Source organism: Rhopilema esculentum, chromosome 7 (assembly GCF_057945365.1).
Source record: "Rhopilema esculentum isolate cy_ngs chromosome 7, ASM5794536v1, whole genome shotgun sequence".
Lineage (NCBI taxonomy): Eukaryota > Metazoa > Cnidaria > Scyphozoa > Rhizostomeae > Rhizostomatidae > Rhopilema > Rhopilema esculentum.
The window spans coordinates 10,117,814-10,132,682 of record NC_142821.1 but is presented as its reverse complement, the minus strand read 5'-3'; the positions used below and the strand labels follow the sequence as shown (position 1 = coordinate 10,132,682).

Sequence of the window (14,869 nt, the reverse complement as noted above, 5' to 3'; positions counted from 1 at the left end):
AAGTGGACGAAGGAGTTGAATGTGGTTGTTATGGAGTGTTACTTCCTAAGTAATCCTTTAGATGTAAACGGTAAACCTATCAGGGGATATAGGCAAAGGATGTATAGAGCATGGAAAGAAAAGGGTTTGTTTGAGATAAGTGAACAGAATTTGTGTGACCAAGCATGAATGGTAAGGAAAAATGGATGGCTTACTGATGTCGAGATTGAAATGGTTAAGAGATATGTACTCAATGAAGATGCTGAAGAAAGCACAAATGAAGGTGAAGGAGTCATGGAGATTGGGCAGCGAGTGAATGAAAACGCTGAGGTAGAAAACGATGAGAATAGAAAGAATTTTAAAGCTGAGATTACGACTAGCGAGATTACAGTAGCAAACAATGATATAAGATCGGAAGAAGATCGTGAAATTATACAGAATATTATAGATATCATGAGGAGCGAGGAAAAAGAGTTCATCTCTGGATCCAAAAAAGTAGAGAGGTGGAAGCTAGTAAATTTATGTAATAAGGTGAACGAGATTGTGAGTGATATTCGAACCGAAACAATCACTGAAACCAACAATTTGTTAAATTCCATTTCGATCTACTGTGCTAGGAAAGTAGGGTTTAAGAAACCCTCAAGTAGTAAAACGAAGAATAAAGATCCATGGTGGAAAGGAAGATTGAATGCATGTATTGATGAAATCCGTAACCATATAAATAAACTTGAAAGAAAGCAAAGAGGAGAGAAAGTGTCGAAGAGAAATTGCGTAGGGGTTGAAAGGAAATACAAGGTCAGGACCAAAGGATTGCGTTGTGTCTTAGAAGAGCTAAAACAAAGATTAAAAGCAAAAGCATTTAAACTTAAGAGATATGAGCAGAGAATAGACCAGTTCAGAATTAATAAACTTTTTCAACAAGATCAGAAAAAGGTGTATCAGGAGCTGAATGGTAAAGCGAAAACCGGAAATGCGGTGCCAGACTCGGAAGAAAGTAGAGAGTTCTGGTCAAATATTTGTTCAAAACAGGAAACTCACAGAGACAACGCAGAATGGCTAACAGAGCTGAGAAATAACAAGGTAGAATGTCAGCAAGAAAAATTTGAAATTACAGTAGAGATGGTTACACAACAATGCAAAAAGCTCCCTAATTGGAAAGCACCAGGACCTGATGGGGTCCAAGGATTCTGGCTCAAAAAGATGCATAGTCTACATAACCGGATAGCAACTCAGATGAACGATATCATTAACAACAACATAAGTATACCTGAATGGATGACGAAAGGTAGAACTGTACTATGCCAGAAAGACACAGCAAAGGGTAACGAAGTAGGAAACTTTCGCCCAATCTCATGTCTACCACTGATGTGGAAACTCATGGCTGGGATTGTGTCGGAGAAGATATACAGTTACCTTGAAGTAAACAATATTCTCCCTAACGAAAAAAGGGATGTAGAAAGAAAAGCAAAGGAACAAAAGATCAGCTTTTGATTGATAAAAAAGAAGCATAAGAACCTTGCTATGGCTTGGGTCGATTACAAAAAGGCCTACGACATGGTGCCGCATTCCTGGATTTTAGAAAGTATGAAGCTGATAAACATTTCGGAAAGTGTTATTAAGTTCATCCAATGGTCCATGTCAAAGTGGAAGACAGAGTTGACAGCTTGTGGTGAGTCTTTAGGGGAGGTTGATATAAAGAGATGGATTTTCCAAGGAGATAGCTTGTCACCACTGTTGTTTGTTATTTGTATGATGCCATTATCTGATGTATTGAGAAAAATGACACCAGGAATTAAAAAATACCACGGAGGAAATGTTACAAATGGTAAGAATCCACGGCCATTTGAATACTGAGGAATGTAAAGATCCAAAAGTCTTCAGGAAAGAAGGTAAGGAGAAAACTATGAGAGAGTGGAAGGAAAAGAAATTGCACGGACAATACTTAAATAAAAACGAAGCAGTTGATTGTGATAGAACTTGGGGATGGTTGAGCAAAGGCGACCTTAAATGCACAACTGAAGCATTGATATGTAGTGCACAGGAGCAATCACTGAGAACAAACTATTTGATATACCATATTGAAAAATCAGTGGAATCTCCGTTGTGTAGGATGTGCCATGAAAAAGGAGAAAGTGTCAATCATATTGTTAGTGAATGTTCCAAGTTGGCGCAAAGAGAGTACAAAAGAAGACACGACAATGTGGCAAGGTATGTGCATTGGGCAATGTGTAAAAAGGCAAATATAGAAAGAGCGAATGAGTGGTATAACCAGCAGCCAAATAGCTGTGCTGAAAATGAAGAGTACAAGTTGTTATGGGATATGATGATACAATGCGACCAACACATACAAGCTAGAAAACCAGACATTGTATTGCTGGACAAAAGAACTAAAGAGGCTACAATAATAGACATCGCCATTCCGGGTGACAAAAGGGTACAAGAAAAAGAAGTAGAGAAAATTGAAAAATGCCAGCCTTTAAAGGACGAAATGGCAAGACTTTGGGATCTGAAAAAGGTCAAAGTGGTTCCCGTGGTGATTGGTGCTCTGGGAATGATTACTAAGAAGTTTGAGGGATACATCAAGGAATGTGATGACAATATCAGGATTGAAGTAATACAAAAAACGACTTTGTTAGGTTCTGCTCGAATCTTAAGGAGAGTACTGTCTATGTAGGACACGAAGAATGAAGCCTTGAAACCGTTGATAGCTTGGTGCTACCTGCTTTCAAGGAATTTACCGAATTCAACAACTAATTCGAGAAATATGGAATTGAACATAATAATAATAATAATAATAATAATAACAATAATATTGCATCGGAACTCAATCAATATAAGGTGTCTCAAATTGTTGGTCAGGAAAAAAGATGCTGCAAATTGCTTGAAACAACATTATTATGTTTTCTTATTAAATGAAATGACCGGTGATAAACATCTTAATTAAGTCTTATATCTTATGTTAATTAGCTTAGGTTGTGGTAGTTCGGAGTTACTCGTGTAAATAGGAGTTTTTCGTTACGTTTTGGTAAAAAGGAGTCATAAACTTAGATCTTGTCGTCTCTCTATATCTTGCATTCTCCACATTCTAACCGCCAGAAACTGTATCTAAAATGAATTTTGACTGAAGGTGTCGCATAGTCGCGTCTATTGTGATGTTGACATGAAATAGATATGTTTTGCAAAGCTTTAAAAAAACCACTATCATATAGCTCGTGATGAAACCATTTTTAAATTTTAAAATTACCCGAAATAACATGAGGGAAACAAATAAATGTGTATAAAGTAGAGTAAGGTGAAACAGAGTTAGTTAGAGAAAAGCGTGGTGCTTGCCAAAGGCAACTGCTATTAAACTTTTAAAAGTTAACGTTTATATGATTTGTATTCGTGAGAAGCAATTCTTGTGTTTTATTTAGCATTTTCTACCGCTCGGAAAAATCATTCTAGCCAAATATACGAAGCCCCTCACAAAAAAAATAAGAATTAATATAAAACAATAACGTTGAAATATCAACAGAAGAACTATCAACTAAAAATAAGAAGCAATAATTGCAATTTTGTACAGATGAGATAAATTTTTGTAACATCTGATCTTAACTTTTCGGAAATTAAGTGCTTTAACAAAAATTTGAGAAACCTTCAAACTGGGCTTGTCAAAATGAGTTTAAATAGAGTCCACCATTTTGTGTCGATATTTTCTCTTTCTTAGTAGGAATGGATTTCCAAACGATCAAACTCTGAAGTTTTCTTGAATCTTGAAAATACTTTTTAAAAACAAATCTGCCCATACTTTATTTCTCATATCCTCAAAAAAGTTCTTTCCAGCTGTTTTATTTCCTTCAACAGCTGATTTTTCTCTTTTTGTAATGTTTCTGAGAAAGTTTTCGTTGACAAATAGACCCTGTGTGCCAAGTTTAGGCAATGGAAAAAGCGAAACTCCGTCAATTTATGCTGGCGCCAAGTTATTAAGGACAAGATTTCTCGATCTATTTCCTAAGCCAAGCTGTCACTAGTGGCAAAACTTAGACAATGACCGATTTCTTCGATCTAATTCCCATATTCAATTTTTTTTATGTCTTCTACAGTAGCGGATCCAGCCAAAAATCTGACTACCGCCGAAATGAGATAGAGGGTCGACCACACCCTTTAGACCACACCCAATTCCTGGTCACACCCGGTTTTCTAAAATGATTATTGCTTTCTATAATTTCTTATGTAGAACATTTTCAAGAGACAAGTGGTGCTTTACTGAAATTATGTATCCTTACAACAAGCTTGAAAAGAAATAAATAATCTTACTCAAAATGGATGGATATTCTGAAAAAATTTACGGCATTTAGCCGAGGAACACCATAGATTTAGAAAAAAAGATACATTTGGCAGAATTTTGAAGTGTTGCCTAAAACTCGCATTTAGTCGCACAATTACTTATGAAAATCAGACCTGTTGGTAATTATAAGTTTAAAAAGCCAGATAAAATTTGCAGTTATTGAGTGCAACTTTTGTTAAACAAAGAATCATACTTTTGGCGAACATTGTGGGCCTAACTTTTAATCCTGATGCCTTCTTAAATTTTAGAATATTCGAGTCTTAATATTCTTATGAAATATAATCCTACGAATAGTTGTGTATTGTACAAAATAATGGGTCACATCGGCTTTGAAGTTACAGTTTGCCCACTTGCAGAATATGTAGGCATCCCCCCATCTTTCTGTAACGTTTGAGTCGTGTTGAGCGGCAGTACTACTCAATCCCCCATCTGAGCGGTAGTCAATTCGGTTGTTCATAGGTTGTCAACAAAATTTGTATGCATCCCCCCAGGTTGGCTGTGATTTCGTTTGATTCGATTGGTTTAGGCAGGCTGACTACCGCTCAGTGCAGCTCAAATCCGCTCTACACCGACTCAACTCCCCTAGCTAGCAAGCCATGATTTCACCATCCCCCCATGCTAGCCTTTTATTTGCAAACATGTGGCTCGGTCAATTGGCCGCAAATCTCCAAAGCGATAAGGATTAAAAAGTATTTCTGTCTTTGTGGAAATTTCAGGCATGTTTTTAGGAAGAAATTCTTGGTTTGCAGCACGATCAAAAAATTTTCAATTTTTAACTATGGTTTAACTAAAGTAGTAGGATAAACATGAAATTGATCCTCGTTTCTATAATTTTTTGAATAATCCGACTACCGCTCGAGCGGTAGTGGCGGTAGTCTGGATCCGCCACTGTTCTATGCTAAAGACATAGCAACCAAGTTAAAGCTAAGGAGGCATATAAGAGAATACAAGGCAAAGTTACTTACAGAATCATATATTTGTTAACTCGGTTTCGCCGGTTTCGCCGGCCCTGTGTGTATATTCGAACAACAACATTGGATTTTAAATGTAATCACTCGTAAAGCCTCCAGGTTCAATTTCCTAAAATTATTTTTTTTACTCTTCTTTGCTGGAGATCTTACGTAAAGCTACGAATACAGTTGTGGCACACTTGACAACTGAACGAAATTTAAAAGAAAACTTCTGACAAACATAATCCCTTATGTTCATAGACAAAATGAATTAAGCTTGCTGGCAAAGCCCTGTCCACACTAAACAAACTAACCCAGGTTCGCCCCAGGTTTTCTTTAACCCAGAATAGATTTTGCAGTGTGAACTCAACTAACCTGGGTCGCCCTGGTTGAACCCAGGTTAGTGTTATGAATTTCTAGTGTGGACACCAGCCTGAGGTGAACCTGAGTTAGTTTTTGTAACGCATGCCAATCATATGCCTCAAAACGATGTAAGAAAATTGAGTCCCACCAGTTTTTACTTCGTATTTTACAACAATATTTTCTTTCCACGTCTACTCGTTGAATGCACTCTAAAGTGATAATTTGTTTAGGACATGTTTCAAATTTTTTCCTCCTCTGTGATCTGGATCTCTTATACTGTCGAATCCGTTTGCGACATGCAGCCAATATTTTGTTTAATCTTGATTGCCGTGCCATTGGATATCTATTTTGAATAAACTGCATTGCAAGGAAAAACATTTTAAATAAAATACAATAAACTGCGACTTCGGCAACTTCCATCTTGATCGTGTTTGTAGATTATTTGTTTTGTTGTCCTTGTTTTGTTGTTATAGTTTAACTACGCATGCGTAGCATTGACTAACCAGGGTTCGCCCCAACGTTGTGTCTACATTACAAAGCATGAAAATCAAGTGTGGACAAAACAGGGTTCACCCTAGGTTGAATTTAAACCGGGGCAAGCCTGGGTTAGTTTGTGTACTGTGGACAGGGCTTTAAACAAATGCTGATTTCATAATGTGCACACCAGAATTGCAACTAAAACAAGTTCACTAAACACTCAAATCTGAAATCTTGTTCAGTTCGCCCAGGGCCTTGGAAAAGTAGTCTTGATTTAAAGAAAACACTTACCTGATCTCAGATTGGATTTAGAACCGATTTTGAACTCTCCAATTTCTAATAAAGTCAGGTATGGCAGAAAAACGTGAATCCGCCTCAACCCAGATGAAGCAATACCTGCCACGCACGATCAAATCAGGCTTTGTATAGAAATGTTGTTGAAACCATAGGAACAAAATGAACGTTTCAATGACAATTTGTTAGTCTTATTGATTCTCTCACAGGGCCCACGCCAACGATTCTAAAGTGGGGGCGGGGTGCAAAAATGGAGGTTACCTATTCAATACTTAAAAGGGGGATTTAATAACTATAGTTAGCAAGAAAAGTGGCGCCTCCTGTGGAGCGGGCCTTGTCTCAAAACCCAAATGCCCACTCGACCCAGTGAAGTTGATTCTAAAAATCCGGTTGCTCAGGCATTTTAAAAACACAAGGTTTTAATAACACACCATTTTAATATGTGAAGAAAAAAAGGTATATGTCCCAGACTTTTGATAGTTTGACTGGTGCATGAATTTCTATCCCGTGAAAATAAAGTTGAGCTGCTTGAGCACAACAGGGGACAGACTGCCTTCAATACCTTTGCCTGTTTATAAATATTATTGGTGAGAGGAATGTCGCCTCAAATAATAACAAATTCGCTTAGATTTATTGCTTGGCAACTGTCTTAATATCTTGTTCATGTTTTGTAATCTTTTCTTTTAATCCGCTTTAAAAGAATTAAATAAATCGGATATTGACGTAACAAAGGCGTTTTCATTCACCCATTAAAAATTTGACATGATTCTAAAGCGGAGAAGGGGGGGGGGGGCAAAAATGGAGGTTAACTATTCCATATCTAGAATTTAGTATTCAATATTTAAGAAATGGTTAGCTTTTTTCGAGACTAATGACTACGGGAGATGTTTAGGAATCAAATCCACAAAATTTCGAATACTTTTGATGTAAATTCGTGCTGTGATTAGTTGCTAGTAAACGCCACATCTGTATGTAAACAAAGGCCCATGAAATATTTTTCACCCAAATTCTCTCCCCAGTCTCTTCAAGCAAAATAAGCGCGCGGATATCGAAAAGGGGTATTTCAGGAGCGGTTGGTCTCTCTGCGTACCCTATGGCAGGTCATGCTCTTCAGAATGAGCATGACTGGCCTCTAAGGACCAAGATCGGGAACGGCAGTAGTATAATGACAATATTGTTCCGATCTTTACAAGAATAACTCAAAGTTAGCAAAACCTAGAACAAATGGCAACAGTTTTTTCACGAAATACATACCTCAAGCAATGCTTTATAGTCAAACTATCAAAAGTCTGGGACATATACCTTTTGTTTTTCACATACTAGAATGGTGTGTTATTAAAACCTTGTGTTTTTCAAATGCCTGAGCAACCGTTATTTAGAATCAACTTCACTGGATCGAGTGGGCATTTCGGTGTTTAGACAAGGCCCGCTCCTCAAGAGGTGCCATATTTCTTGCTAATTTTAGGTATTAAATCCCCCTTTAAAATATTGAATAGGTTACCTCTATTTTTGCTCCCCCCCCCCACTTTAGAATCGTTTGTTTGTGCCCTGTGATTGCGTCAGTTAAAGACATTGAAGCGTTCATTAAAATTGCTATTGAAGCGGCCATTTTGTTCCTATGGTTTCAGCCCTATTTCTATACAAAGCTTTACTCGATTTTAACGTGCGTGGATAACTATTTCTATACAAAGCTTTACCTGATTTTATCGTGCGTGGATCAATATTTCTATACAAAGCTTTACCTGATTTTAACATGCGTGGATCAATATTTCTATACAAAGCTTTACCTGATTTTAACGTGCGTGGATAACTTTTTCTATACAAAGCTTTACCTGATTTTATCGTGCGTGGATCAATATTTCTATACAAAGCTTTACCTGATTTTATCGTGCGTGGATCAATATTTCTATACAAAGCTTTACTCGATTTTAACGTGCTTGGATAACTATTTCTATACAAAGCTTTACCTGATTTTATCGTGCGTGGATCAATATTTCTATACAAAGCTTTACCTGATTTTAACATGCGTGGATCAATATTTCTATACAAAGCTTTATCTGATTTTAACGTGCGTGGATAACTTTTTCTATACAAAGCTTTACCTGATTTTATCGTGCGTGGATCAATATTTCTATACAAAGCTTTACCCGATTTGATCGTGCGTGGCAGGCATTCCTTCATCTGGGTTGAGGCGGATTCACGTTTTTCTGCCATACCTGACTTTATTAGAAATTGGAGAGTTCAAAATCGGTTCTAAATCCAATCTGAGATCAGGTAAGTGTTTTCTTTGAATCAAGACTACTTTTCCAAGGCCCTGGGCGAACTGAACAAAATTTCAGATTTCAGGGATCAGTGAACTTGTTTTAGTGGCAATTCTGGTGTGCACATTGGGAAATCAGCATTTCTCAAATCTCTGTATCACGTTTGTAATGTACTGCTGTCACTATGCTTTGTACTCTGTTGTTGTTGATTGATTGTAACCAGATTCGTGTATTATAAGTAATTGTCATTAACACTGTAAGTTAGTCGTGATTCAGAATATGATGAATACAGGCGTATAAACCAGTGTCTTTCATTAGCGTTAACGCTACATTTTGGTGACAGGAATGGCGACCAACATCATTCCGGAACGATTCAGCTCTGGCGATTTCCTTTCGTGGTTTCGCCATTTTGAGCACTGTGATCAAGCCAACTCGTGGAATGAGGAAACCCGCTTGTGCAAGCTGTCCGCTTTTCTACAAGGACCGGCCGCATCCTATTTCGAGTCACTGGACGCTCGTGATCGCACCACGTACCAAGATTTGGTCGACGGCCTGAAGAACTGTTTTGCCCCTGTAGTAAACCGGGAACAGTATTATCGAGAGTTTGAGGAACACCGTTTACGACCAACAGAGGACCCCACCCTTTACTTTTGGCGACTTAAAGATGCCCTCCACCTCGCTGAACCGGATTTATCCGAAGATGCCTTTGATGCCCTTTTGCGACGCCAGTTCTTCAAAGGCCTACCTAATGTTGTCCAGCTGAAGCTCTTGGAATCCCATCCTACTTCAGGATTGGACGAAATGTTGGCGTTTTCGAAACGGTTTCGATCGCTTCAAGTTTTGCCCTCCGGCAATCCTGCATGTGCTACTACCAACCACACCGTGCCTCCGCAGTTTCCTTGCGATGAGCCGCAATGCAAGTCATGCGATGACCTACAAATGTTGTTGACCCAAGTTGTGGAAGGCCAGAACAGAACCAATTGATCGCAGCTATCGGTGAATCAAGGAGTAGCAGTCGGCCAGAAATTCTTTGTTTCGAGTGCCATGAAGTGGGCCACATGAGACGGCACTGTCCACGCCGAAGACGTTCTGGAAAGGGAAATCGACAATGCTCACTTTGTTCTGGATGGGGACACAACGAAAGTATCTGTGCAAATAACAAGGGCCGATTCACCCAGGAAAATAACGGGCCTAGGCCCTCTCCATTTCCGGACAATCAACAATTTGTTAATTCAGCTAGGCCTCATTATATAAATGGTAGTAAGGCGTCTTTAAACTTCCAGGGGGTGCCTCGTTAAGGGGCTGGGACGACGAGCACCCCTCTGTTTTTGCTGTTGGTTCTGCTTCGGACTTTCGTTTGAAACCCTTAGCCCCTCGCCAACCCCTGCTATTTTGTGAGCTTGAAGGTGTGCAGGTTCCAGTTTTAATTGATACTGGTTCCATGAAATCCCTGCTTAGTTCAAGTGTCTTTCAGCGTATTTCTGCACGCTGTGCACACCAAAACAAAGCCCCTCCTCCACTTCGAAGCATATCCAAAAGTTGTGTTTCTATTAGAGGACAGCCGCTAAATTCTTCAGGTTCAGCAGATATTTCTTTGTCTTTTCCGGGAAGCCAATTTTTATATGTAGGAGAGTTCTTGGTATGTGATAATGTGCTTGCCCCTCTGCGATGTGTACTTGGTTGGGATTTTTTAACCTTTTATTCTTTGTAGTTGACTGTTGTAGGGGATTCCTATTGCCTTGTTGGGCCCCATGGCAGCACACCTTTGACCCCTTTGTCTCTTCCTGTCCAACCTCCACCCCCAGGTCTTTCTGCCCCTGTCAATTCATCTTGTAAGGAAGATATAACTGTTTTTGTCCAATCATCAGACTATGGGCCTGTCTTTGTGACCTTAAGCACTGATATATCCATCCCAGGTAGAACAGAAAGTGTTATTCAAGCTCAAATCCCCAAGAGTTGTGAAGAACAAATATGTATGGTCTGTAGCCTCAGTGAAGATTCTGAATTATCTTATATTACTGCATACAGTATTAGTCAAGCCTCTGGGCGGATGATACCTGTGAGAATTCTCAATCCGTCCAAATGTTCTGTTGAACTTCATGCAGGACAAAAAATAGCTAAGTTTTGGTCAGTTATACCCTCAGCCTCACCTAGTCCACCTATATACAACATGTGTGCTAGTGTTCAAAACAATAAGTTTGATTCAGTTACCTTGTCTGAGTTACATGCAGCTATTAGTCCTAATCTTAGTAAGTCAGATCAGAAACAGATTCTCGAGACATTGCTTTCTTTTCCAGATGTTTTTAATGATGGTTTAGGCCATACCTCGGTATTATCTCATAGTATAAATACTGGTGACTCTTTGCCAATAAAGCAGCATCCACGACGGTTGCCTTATCATTATAGAGGAGAAATTCATAAACAGGTTAATGAAATGTTAGAAAAAGGGGTTATACAACCAAGCACTAGCCCTTGGGCGTCTCCGGTTGTCCTTGTTAAAAAGAAGGATGGGTCCTATAGATTTTGTGTTGACTACCGCAAGCTAAACCTTGTCACCAAGCAAGATGCTCACCCTTGCCTAGAGTAGATGACCTTCTTGATTCTTTAAATAACAACAAGCTCTTTAGTACTCTTGATCTCCGCAGCGGTTACTGGCATGTAAGTATGACCTCAGAAGATAGAGAAAAAACAGCTTTTATTACCCCTGGTGGCCTATTTGAATTCCTTCTTATGCCATATGGATTATCAACAGCTCCAGCAACATTTTCTTGGGCAGTTAGCATTATATTATCAGGTTTAACCTATGATATATGCCTTTGTTATTTTGATGACGTAATCATTTTTTCTGATTCCATGGAACAACACTGTGAACGTTTAACATATGTTTTGCAACGCTTTCGTGAAAATGGGCTGCGTGTCAAGGCTTCTAAATGCTCTTTTGATGCCGATCAGATCATTTATTTAGGTCACTGTGTCTCAAGTAAAGGGGTTCATACTGATCCATCTAAAATTAAGGCTGTGCAGGATTTACCCCCACCAACTGACCTGGACAAGCCTAGATCATTCTTAGGACTAGCAGGGTATTATAGGCGTTTCATCCCTCAATTTGCAATCATGGCAGCCCCTTTGACTGAACTTACCAAGAAAGGTATCCCGTTTAAGTGGACAGAACAGCACCAGACTGCTTTTGAAACACTAAGAGCACTCTTATGTTCTGCTCCCATCTTGGCGTACCCTCAGTTTGATCGACCTTTTATTTTGCAAACTGATGCATCCAATGTTGGCCTTGGTGCTGTCTTAGCGCAATTAGATGATAATGGCCATGAAAGGGTTGTATCTTATGCCAGTCGGACCCTGTCCCCTCTTGAGCAAAATTATTCCACCATGGAAAAGGAAGCCCTGGCTATTGTCTTTGCCACTCAACACTTTCGTGTTTATCTTGTAGGCCATGCATTCCAGATTATCACTGACAATCAGGCCCTTAAATGGTTGCATACTGTAGAACCTAAGGGTCGTATCGCCAGATGGCTCATGGATCTCCAAGAATTTGATTTTACAATAAACCACAGACCTGGTAGCTCCAACCAAAATGCAGATGCTCTCTTTCGTTTCAATCATTACCAAAATAGTCAAACCAATCCTGCTGTAAGTTGTTTAGTGAATTTATTACCAGATGCAAAGCTGCATCAAGCTCAGCGTGCTGACCCGCGTATATTGAAGGTTATTGAAATTAAGGAACAAGGTTTTCCAAAACCCCCTTTATTTGTGTGGAAAAAAAAACATCCTTTCATCGTTTTGGAGTTGCTGGGATCAACTGTATGTCAGTAATGGGCTGCTGGTAAGGGCCTTGGTATCTAAGCATGGGTTTTCTAGGGAACTTGTGGTCATACCTGATAGTTTAATCCCTAATATTCTCCAAAGTCTTCATTGTGGCCCATCTGGTTGACATATGGGCATTAGGCGCACTATAATGCGGTGTAAGGAACGATTTTTCTGGCCTAAAATGATTGATTCTATTACCAACTTTGTTCAAAATTGTCCAGCTTGAAGCCAAGGAAAACATGATTCCAAACAGACACGAGCTCCTTTGCAACCAATTCAAGTCAGTGAGCCATTTGTTTTTTGGGCAATAGATTATATGGGATCTATCTCTGAAACTGCTAGGGGTAACAAACATATTCTTGTCATGATGGACCACTTCACCAAATGGTGTGAGGCATTCCCAACAAAGGATCAAAAAGCCGCCACTGTAGCCAATGCACTTGTCTCTCGCGTTTTCTCCAGGTTTGGTCCACCGACGGTCATCCACTCAGACCAAGGACGAAAGTTTGTCAGTACATTAATGCATGAAATTTGTAACATCATGGGGGTTAAGAAGTCACGAACAACAGCCTATCATCCGCAGGGTGATGGGTTGGTTGAAAGGCAAATTTGGACCCTGCAGGACATACTTAGTAATTTTGTATCAGACCATAGTGGTGACTGGGACCAATGGTTAGACCAGGCCGTCTTTGTCTATAACACAAGTATACATGAATCAACAGGTTTCTCTCCTTATGAGTTAGTTTTTGGGCACCCAGCACGCATGCCCATTGAAATTGAGTTAAGTGTACCTCTGCAGAATCCATCAAGCCAATCTGATTATAGTCAGTCCTTACGCAAGGCTATTCAGAATGCGAATCAGATAGCTCAGAAAAACTTAGAAATAGCTAGATCTAGACAGAGTATGCATTATAACAACAAGACCCTCAAAGAATGGCAACCTTTTGATATTGGACAAACGATTTGGTTATGGCGCCCCAAAAGCTGGAAGTTTGGTAGGAAATGGGTTGGGCCATACCAAATCTGCACTCGACGTGGAGTTAACTATAACATCAGGTCAAGCAATGGCAAATTTCTTGTAGCCCATCACAATCAACTCAAGGATTGCCCTTTGCCCCTGGGCCAGGGTCAACCATTCCATCCAGTCCCTGAAACTCCAGGGATAATTCCTGGGGAGGGTTTTCCAGTTGTCCAGCATGAAGAGATGCAAGGAGTTGTTCGAAGAGGTACTGCCAGACCACCTCACCTTCGTCAGGAAATTAATCCCCCCCCCTCAACGTTATGGAGAGGTTGTTGCACATTAACACAGACCAACCTTTGCTACACTCAACATTGTAAGGGAGGGGAAGGTGTAATGTATCTAGCCTGTAATCAATCTAGATGTCATCATCTCTGTATCATGTTTGTAATGTACTGCTGTCACTATGCTTTGTACTCTGTTGTTTTTGATTGATTGTAACCAGATTCGTGTATTATAAGTAATTGTCATTAACACTGTAAGTTAGTCGTGATTCAGAATATGATGAATACAGGCGTATAAACCAGTGTCTTTTATTAGCGTTAACGCTACACGTTTAAACTATTAAATTTACAGTTGCTCAGCTTTGAAAAATCTGTGAGACTTGCTAAAACTTCATCAAAATGTTTTGTAACAGGTTCTGTTAAACGCAACACAATAGATTCAGAAAAACATTTGCAAGAACAGATCTAGTCGTTGGAGTGCCTAGTTGGACAATATTAGCCCTGTATTTGGTTGAAAGTGGCATATTCTAAGTCATTTTATCATGCTAATAAATTCACAGCTATTGAAGTACTTGAGTGTACATGTTTAATGGGAATTAATTTCTTAATTCGAGTTAATGCCCGCGGGGAAAGCGTAATTAAGGGTCGTGTTATCTTGCACGTACATCCCTGCTAGGCTGTCAAGCATAATTTGTCATCCATTATTATGCTAATTGCCTCGTGGTGCGTTTACAAGGCAGTGCTCTAACCTGCATGTAGTTTGCGACCTGGCATCTCGAGGGTTATGCCACATTGTATGCGTTTATTCCGTCTTGAAGCAACTGGCCCAAGCTAGCACTGCGGATATCTATCGGATACTTGGATATCGGTGCACGACAGGTCAAGTTCCTTGTTCAGGACAGTTTGCTGTGTTGATTTCCAGCTTCAGTTGATTGGCCTAGGCGGGCCTCTGACAGAACGCGCTGTTCACCGCTGGTCGACGTCTCAAATTGGGTGAGATTCACCCTTATCTTCTATATTAAGTAGTTTATAGACTGTGATTACTTGGCGAGCTGCTAGTGGCAGTACTGGTTATGGCTAGATCACCGTCCACACCAGCTAACTACGCCGATTCCGAAACATTCTCCCCTCAGGAACTTTCTGATCGTTATAGA

The 14,869-nt window shown here is 39.6% G+C and overlaps 1 protein-coding gene and 1 pseudogene across 2 annotated transcripts in view; one reads left to right on the top strand and one right to left on the bottom strand.

The window, feature by feature from the left end:
* The window catches only part of LOC135683619 (uncharacterized), a 32,530-nt pseudogene extending 25,992 nt beyond the window's left edge, over positions 1–6,538 (bottom strand). The window contains exon 1 of the transcript XR_016143875.1: positions 6,388–6,538. The product of XR_016143875.1 is annotated as an uncharacterized LOC135683619 (transcript). The remainder of the gene's footprint in view (positions 1–6,387) is intronic.
* On the top strand, positions 1,802–2,653 carry LOC135694280 (uncharacterized). Its single transcript, XM_065212957.2, has one exon. It carries the CDS (start codon positions 1,802–1,804, stop codon positions 2,651–2,653), a length of 852 nt encoding a protein of 283 aa, XP_065069029.2.
* Positions 6,539–14,869: the final 8,331 nt, after the last annotated feature.